The 8,523-nt window shown below is 45.7% G+C and overlaps 1 protein-coding gene across 1 annotated transcript; it reads left to right on the top strand.

Annotated features, from left to right (window-relative positions):
- The first annotated feature begins 420 nt into the window (after positions 1–420).
- Positions 421–8,141, top strand: EDEM2 (ER degradation enhancing alpha-mannosidase like protein 2). Its single transcript, XM_059827227.1, has 11 exons — positions 421–533; positions 630–740; positions 860–899; positions 1,319–1,424; positions 2,483–2,608; positions 3,341–3,552; positions 3,938–4,079; positions 4,382–4,506; positions 5,210–5,354; positions 6,533–6,654; positions 7,490–8,141. Exons 1-11 carry the CDS (start codon positions 421–423, stop codon positions 7,979–7,981), a joined length of 1,734 nt encoding a protein of 577 aa, XP_059683210.1. The 3' UTR covers positions 7,982–8,141.
- The last annotated feature ends 382 nt before the right edge of the window (positions 8,142–8,523 follow it).

Below are 8,523 nucleotides of genomic sequence, written 5' to 3'. Positions count from 1 at the left end.
CCCCAGTGCTGCCTGCTCCCCTAGTGCCTTGCGAGGAGGCTCATTTCCCCGCCCGCCCCTGCGAGGGGGAGTCACGGCCTCCGGTGAAGTAACGCAGGGAGCTCCCCCTTCTGCAGGGAGGTAGCTGCAGTTACTCCCAGTTACTCCCTGGCGATAATTACCGCAGTAAGAGCCCCACGGCCGCCACAAGGCCGGGCGGCGGGAGGAGCACGCAGCACCGCGCCCCACGGCCGCCCCTGAGGCGGCACCAACCACCCCCCGGCCCCCGACATTGCCGCAGCCTCCCCGCAGCGCCCCGGAAGTAGACGGGCAGGGCACGGGACTTCCGGCGGTGTGCGCATGCGCTGACTACCCCGGCCGCTCCCATTGGCTGGCGGCCGGGGCGCGGCGGGCGCCGGTGAGGCGGCGGCGGGCGCGGCCATGGCTGTGCTGCGCTCGCTCGGCTCCTTGCTGTGCTTATGGGTCCTGCGGCTCCCGGTGCCGCCGGCAGGCACCGGCGCGGCCGCCCGGGGGCTGGATGTCGCTTCCTACCGGTGAGGGCGGGGCCGGGCGGCGGGGCCGGGCGGCGGGACCGAGCCGGACCGGGGCTGAGCCGGACCGGGGCTGAGCGGGCTGTGCTTGTGCCTCAGGGAGCGGGTGCGCGCCATGTTCTATCACGCCTACGAGCACTACCTGGAGAGCGCCTTCCCCTACGACGAGCTCCGGCCGCTGACGTGCGACGGGCAGGACACCTGGGGCAGGTAGGGGCCACCCCCGGGACGGGGCATCGCCCCCGCCCGCCGCGGGGCCGGGCCCGGGGCGCCCCGCTGCTGGGCGGCCCCGCTCCGCCGGGCCTCAGCTCGCTTCTCTCCTCGCACAGCTTCTCCCTCACGCTGATCGACGCCCTGGACACCCTGCTAGTGAGTACGAGCTGCCCCCCCCACCCCCGGGGCTCGGCCCCTGCGTGCCCGCGGCTGCAGCCCGGCCTTCAGCCCGCTCAAGGCCGCTGCCAGCCTCCTCCTTCACACCTGGCTCTTGCGCGGTGGTGACAGAAAGTCAGTTATTAATTGACCGGGGAGGTTTTGCTCCAGCCCTGGGAGGCAGGTGGCCAGAGCTCCCTGCCCCTGACCCCTTCTAACTCTGGAATAAAGACCTAAAACGTGCAAAGAAAGTGTTTTGAAATGAGATGAAAGTGCCAGTTGCTTTTTTAGTACGGTTTGCAATTATTGATTTCACGAGATAGTAAAACAAAACTGGAATTAGCCCCTAACACTGATTTGTGCCTCTGATTTCCTGTGAACTCTGAGCCTTGTTCTCTGTTGTCCCACTCCCCCTGCAGATTTTGGGAAATGTTTCCGAGTTCCAGCGAGTCGTCAACGTACTGCAGGAAGGGGTGGATTTTGATATTGATGTCAATGCATCTGTCTTTGAAACTAACATTCGAGGTGAGGTGGGTTTTTCCGTGCTGTTTATGCTGGATTATTTTCCTGTACAGAGTCTCTGAGCTGTACCCAGAGGTAATGCGAGGTAGCAGTCAGAGTGAATTTGTAATGCAGTGTAACAGGACACGTAAACACGCAGAAAAAGCCCAAACAAATGTCACTTCCTTTTTGTCTTTGCACATCACCTTTCTGCTTCCTGCCTCAACACAAACAGAAGTAGACGTGGCAGTTTCAGTATTCTGGTGCCAGGTTTTAAGCTTTGGAATAAACATCTTTTCCAGTGAAACAGTACAAATTGTATACCATCTTTTTTACATACTGTTTTGGAAGAGATTGTTAATTTCTTGCTTTAGCATCGTAAAGTGAAACTTGTCTTTTTTCTTGAAAATCACAAAGGCCTTTGGAGTCCTGTACCTGGGTGGACGTCTAACTGCTTCAGTACTGTCCAGCTAAAAAGCACTGGCAGGGAACAAAACTGTTAGTTACGCTTTTTTTATTTCTTCTGTTATGTATTGGTGAGCCAGTTTTTGCAGCACTGTAATTTCTCTGTGTTTGTGCTTGTTATGTGACAGTAGACAAGCCTGTGAAAAGGGCTAATAACTCCCTGCCTCTGTCAGTCACACTGAAATTCTTGACACTGGCCTAGACATTTTTCTTGAAGGAATTTAAGAAGGTATGCTGTATTACTTTACACAAACATAGCGTTAAGCTGTCTGGAACAAATGAAACAGAATTCCTTTCGTAGAGGTTCGTGTTCATTATACTGTTAGCTTTCTGATTGTCTGCAGGGCAGTACAGGTATAGAAGGGCAAGTAGGATCTGATGCTTCTAAAATAATGGAAGATACATATCTGCTACCCATTGCAAACAGGCAGGAAGAAACAAACCAACCACTCTTCTTTTGTGGCATACTGAATTAAGCTGTTAAAGATGAGCCATCTCACATTTCTTCTCCGTAAACACTGCCTCTGCATCATGGTAAATACAAATAAATAGAACTGGTTTCAGATTTCATTCCTCCTCCACGTTCTTTAATGGGATTCTTACTGTGCATCTTCCAGTGGTGGGTGGTCTCCTCTCCGCTCACTTGCTGTCGAAGAAGGCTGGCGTTGAAGTAGAAGCGGGCTGGCCATGCTCTGGACCTCTCCTCAGGATGGCGGAGGAAGCAGCTCGCAAACTCCTGCCGGGTGAGAACTTGTCTGGTTTGTGTTGCTGCACTGTAGTTCCTGAGGTGCCTGGTGTGTTTGATGAAGATGGTGCTGCGTGATGTGTAAACTCATAAAACAGTCCTGCCTTCCCTGAGCTCAAAGTGTGTTTAGCTTGTGGGGAAAACATTGGGAAGTGCATGATACCAGTTGTATATATGCATGCCAAGTGTTGTGTGCGCTCAGCACATCAGTTTGTTTGTTGCTTTTTGAGGGGAAATATATTTAATTTAAATAATTAATAAAGGCTGTGAAGCAGCAGCTTGTAAAGACAAGAAAATGCAGCCTTATCTACCCATTTGTGGGCTGCTGCTGGGGTGTGTGCCCTGATAGCATGGCATTGTTTCCTTGTGTGCATCCTGGGCTACCACTGAGTAATCACAAGCTCAGTGTTAGCACTTTGCTGTCCAGTGTGCTTAGTTCTATTTTGACTACCCTGCTTGTGCTGTAAAAAAAGTAGGGGTGCAGTCTGCTGCTCTGGGCAAGGTGGGAGAGATCTGTGCAGGACCTTCCCAGGACTGTGTGTAGCTTGGGGTACCCTCTGTGCTCCTCCCAGGATCACGCTCTACTTCTAATTTAATTCTTTGCAGTTACTGCAATTGCTTCAGTCCGGCTTCTTGCCTGTGTGCAGTGGAATGTGAGGCATATGTTTGCTTCACAGTCTGTCAAACGTAGCAGTGAACACTCACGTGAACCAAAAATATTATGTTTCAGCTTTTCAGACCCCAACTGGGATGCCATATGGAACAGTGAACTTGCTACATGGAGTAAACCCTGGGGAGACCCCAGTTACCTGTACTGCTGGAATTGGTACATTTATAGTGGAATTTGCCACTTTAAGCCACCTTACTGGTGATCCAGTGTTCGAGGATGTTGCCAGGAAGGCTTTGAAGGCACTGTGGAAAAATCGCTCAGATATTGGGCTGGTGAGTGAGGAATGGACTTTGAATTTGCTGGCCTGCTTTTTGCATAGTTTTGTGGATGCAATTCGAAGTGTAAATAAGCATAAACACAGGGGAGATAGAAATAGATAAATAACCACTGTGCTAATAACTGGGCTGAAGTCGCGTGTTTGACGTTGTTCCTGAACACCTGCAGCATCCGCATCTCTGCTTGTACAGCTAAATGTGTCTTGTAATGGAGAAAATGCTAGTTGGAATGGACATTGTGAATCTGTGAAATGGGTGGTCTGAAAAAAGGTCAAGGGTTTCTTGTGTGGTGGTGGTGTGGGTTTTTTTTTTAATTATTGTTTAGTAGATAAGCTTTATTTCCATTTGAACTCCCTTTTTCCTCCTCCCTCACTTCTTCCAGGTTGGTAACCACATTGATGTGATAACTGCCAAGTGGGTGGCCCAAGATGCTGGCATTGGGGCTGGAGTGGACTCCTACTTTGAATACCTTGTTAAAGGAGCCATTCTCCTGCAGGACAAGGAGCTGATGTCCATGTTTCTAGGTGAGCAGTCTGTTTTCTGTGTGAAGGGTCCCAGGAATGCCTCCTTGACTGCACCTGTAAAAACTTTGTACGTGGGACTGTGGAAGAAGAAGATGAAGAGTCTAATAGGGTGCATTCAAGACTGTTCCTGAAGCCTTTGTTGTAATACTTTTGAACAGTCTGTGATAACAAAGAGTTTCCAAAGTGGGCATCCTGTGAAGTCATTCATTTGACATGGCGTAAGTGAAAAAGGGGCTTCTCTCATTCTTAAAAAATGATTTATTTTTTTGTTGGATTACCTACCCGTCTGTGTTTCTTTATAGAATACAACAAAGCTATCAAAAATTACACAAAGTTTGATGACTGGTACCTCTGGGTTCAGATGTACAAAGGAACAGTGTCCATGCCTGTTTTTCAGTCCCTGGAGGCCTACTGGCCAGGCCTACAGGTAAGAGCTGTCATACCAGTAGCATACGGCGATTTTGTCATCTGTCTTTAATATTAAAATCACAAATATAATGCTCATCTGTGCTGGTTTAAAAGTTTGTATTCATCTCTGGTGGAATCTGCAGTAGCCTGAGCCTGCAGAAGAGCAGATGTTGACTTTATCTATGGTCTATTAAAAAAGACTCCCATTAAGCATGATGGGAGGGCAGTTTTATTGTAGCAAACTCCACTGACAGTGGTCTCGTAATCCAGATGGGAACATAAGGCAAAAGAAAATCACACCTCTTTTTCTACCACCTTCTAAGTGCTTTATTTGTGTGAATGCTTTCCCCTTGAGAGGTTTGCTTTCTCATCACTACTTAGGTTTGGTCTGGGACTTTGTTATCCCCACTGAAATAGACTGGATGCTGAGATTGACTAAAAGAAATGTTGACTGAAGAAACCCAGCCTTCCATTAACTAAAAATCAAAGAGACTTCGTATTATTTAGGCGTGCAGAATGTGATCCAACAGAAAAACAGCACCTGTCTCCTTAGTCCTACCTATTATTAAGGCATCATGGCTGAATATTGCACTGTTCAGTCCTCCTGATCAACCCATTTCTGTCACCATCTCTTGCTTTGACTATAGGAGTGTTATTGCATCAATTCCTGTGGTTTCTTCTTCACACAGATGTTGCTTTGCTAATTGTTTCCTCTCTCTCAGAGCCTAATTGGGGATGTAGATAATGCCATGCGAACCTTCCTCAACTATTACACTGTCTGGAAGCAGTTTGGTGGGCTGCCTGAGTTCTACAATATTCCCCAGGGCTATACGGTGGACAAGAGAGAAGGATATCCGCTCAGGCCTGGTAAGCAGAAATGAAATAAATCGGAACTAAAATAAAAACTCCTGCTTTTTCTCTGGTGGTAAGATCAAATGTTAGAAACACCTGCCCTCCAAAAGTTCCTCCCCAGTTTTGCTTTGACTAAGTTCCTGCATGCATTTTACCAGGGATTTCCATAGTCAAAGCTACAGATTTTGCGTTCTGCCATTCACAAAGGCAGGGCTACCTTTTAAAGGAAGCAAACCCTAGTGTTACTATATAAAGGGGGCCTGTTAGTGAATTGGGTTCACAGTCTAGGATTTGACATGTTTAAGTGTTAGACTGTCTGACATGGGATGTTTTAAAGTCACACAAAATGTTCGTGTGACTGCCCTGTGTGCTTCAAATTTAGGAAGTGAAAGCGAGTATGAATAGACCACTCTAGTTCTGCTGTGTTCCTGAAATAAACTAATTCTAGTTGCAGTAGTAGAGCTCAACATATAAGAGGGTTTATATTTTGTCTGTGATACTGCAGTGAAATGATCTGTCTCTTTTTCTCTTTTTTTACAACCCTGACCAAAAAAAAAAAAAAATCACACCTGATTATTAGGTCAGTAAAACTTTATAAATGAGAATAATTAATTTCCTTTTGATCTAAGTGTTCAGGTGACATCCACATTGGACCCTTCTACCAAAAATACTCATCAGCATTAACTTTCAAATGTGTTATAGCATCCAAACAGACCTGTTTCTTTAGTAAGTAAACACATGTTGCCTATATAGGGTATTTCCATAGCGCCTGTTTTCATGGTGTTTTAGATAGCCCTGTTTCAAAGGCTTACAGTATTGTTTAAAAACTATATTTTGGGGGTTGAAATTCTTGTTTGCAATCCTTCCTAGAAGCATGTTTCTTTTCTTCCTTTGACAACTGAGTTTTAATTCTTTTCTCTCTTGCTCCCCTCCCACTCTCTGAATGTGGGAGGGAAGCATTATTCACTCTTACCTGAGTTGATGCAATCTGGTTAGAGTGAATTTCTTTGTAGCATATCCTTAGTAAAAGCAAGTATCTGGGCTTTGAGCCAGAGAAAATACAAGGCAAGCTAGGCTGTTTACCTGATCATCTTAAAGTAGTGTTGTTAAATTAGTTCAAGGAATATCTCATCTTCCCTGTGTACATGGTTTGGTAACCTTTGTGCTTTCAAATGCTTGGGGTTTTTTTGCAGAGCTGATTGAGAGTGCAATGTATCTGTACCGTGCTACAAGAGATCCCACGCTCTTAGAACTGGGAAGAGACGCAGTGGAGTCAATAGAGAAAATCAGCAAGGTGGACTGTGGATTTGCAACTGTAAGTGCTAAATCAACTGCCAAGTTGTCTAAATGGCTGCTAAAAATCAGGTTTTAGAAGGTGTTCTCATGAATGATGTTTTGTCATTAAGTGGTCACTTTGGTTGAAACATGACTTCTTTTTCAAACAAACCCCTGGCATTTCTCTGCAAAGCTGATCTTGTAACCGGTGGTCATGTTTCTGGTAGTAACTTCCCTCACAGCCTGAACAGTGAGCTAAATTCTGTCATTGGCTGTTGCACCAGAGCCCAAAACATGGGAAAGCATCAGAAGCTTCTCCTGTATCTTGGTAGCTATTAGGTGTTCCAGCTAAGCAGGAAGACTCGTATGCAGGCTCTCTGCCTAGCTTTTGTGTGATTCTGCTTTTCCACTATGCTTTGAAAATCTGATGAAACACAAGAGAACTGCAGTGAGTGACTTCTCTAAAATCATTTAATAGATTTCAAACATACTATCAAGCTCTGTTTTACAAAAAACTCCTTATAAATATTGGGCATTAGGCCTTGTGATTTGGGAAGCAGGTAGGAGCTTTATGTTTGTTTTTTTTTTAGTGGGGGAAATGACAGGAAGCTTACTCTTCTCCTTCTTGCCTAGGTAGGAAGTGCATTTCTCCTGATTTGTTAGTTTCCTGTTCCTTATCACTAGACTATGCTAATTCAAAACATCTAAAACCTTGTTGATGTATTTGCATACACCTGTTTAAAATACAGGGTGAATTGGTGCCATACTGTGCTGTTCAACTGAGATGAATTGCAAGCTGGTTTTACTTTTCCCCCTAAGTTCATAACTTCTTGAATTCGATATAACTGTAACCCACTGTATTTCTTCTCTTGTAGATCAAAGACTTGAGAGATCACAGACTGGATAATCGCATGGAATCCTTCTTTTTGGCTGAAACAGTAAAATACTTGTACCTGCTGTTTGACCCAGACAACTTCATTCACAATGATGGATCAGTCTTCGATGTGGTGATTACACCATACGGGGAATGCGTCTTGAATGCCGGAGGATACGTCTTCAACACTGAAGCTCACCCTATAGACCCTGCTGCACTGCACTGCTGTAGAAAGCGTAAGGAAGAACAGTGGGAGGTGGAAGACTTGCTGCGGGAATTTTACTCACTGAAGAAAAACAAGAAATTCACTTTAAAAAGAGCTTCCAACCATGGTGAAGGGGAAAGTGCAAAAGACCATGAAGATACCTCTTCAGAGAAAGGTGGAGAGAAGAGAAACTCCAAGAAGAGCTCACACTCCCTCCTGAGTTGCCCCAGTCAATCCTTTAACTCAAAACTTGCAGTACTGGGACAGGTCTTCCTAGATAACACCTGATTCTATTTTCATTATCAGTTTAAATTATTGATTCAGACTCTGGGAATATATTTTTATAGTTTCATAATGGAAAAAGTCATACCTCACAATGTGAATTGTATTATGAAGTGAAACAGCTTGCCATTAAATTCTGCTACTGATGGTTCATAAAATGTGATTCAGGTATCAGCTGTTAATGCTGTAAAGTTGCTAATCTCAAACCAATTGGTTGCCTGAATAGCAAACAGGTGTGCATAAAGAGAAGGAAAAGTCTACAGGTTAGAGGAACCTTGTTTATTTCCTTGTGAGTTTGTCTGGAAGTTTTACAGGTTTATGCAGAGGCCGCAGCTTACTTTGCTCTATAAAAATGACCCTGAGCAGTTCCTTGTCGTGAGGGGAAAAGCAGGGATTGCTAGCTGTAGTTTCACTTCTGAGGCTACAAGTCTCCTCTGTGTTGTGCTCCACCTTTTATCTTTGGCCTCTTTATGAGTATGCAGTTAGCCTGAGAGATTGATGGCCAGCTGTGAAAACCTTTTGATTTGGAGGTGGAGGCTCAGATTTGT

Source organism: Gavia stellata, chromosome 20 (genome assembly GCF_030936135.1).
Source record: "Gavia stellata isolate bGavSte3 chromosome 20, bGavSte3.hap2, whole genome shotgun sequence".
NCBI lineage: Eukaryota > Metazoa > Chordata > Aves > Gaviiformes > Gaviidae > Gavia > Gavia stellata.
This window is presented reverse-complemented; position numbering and strand designations above follow the sequence as displayed.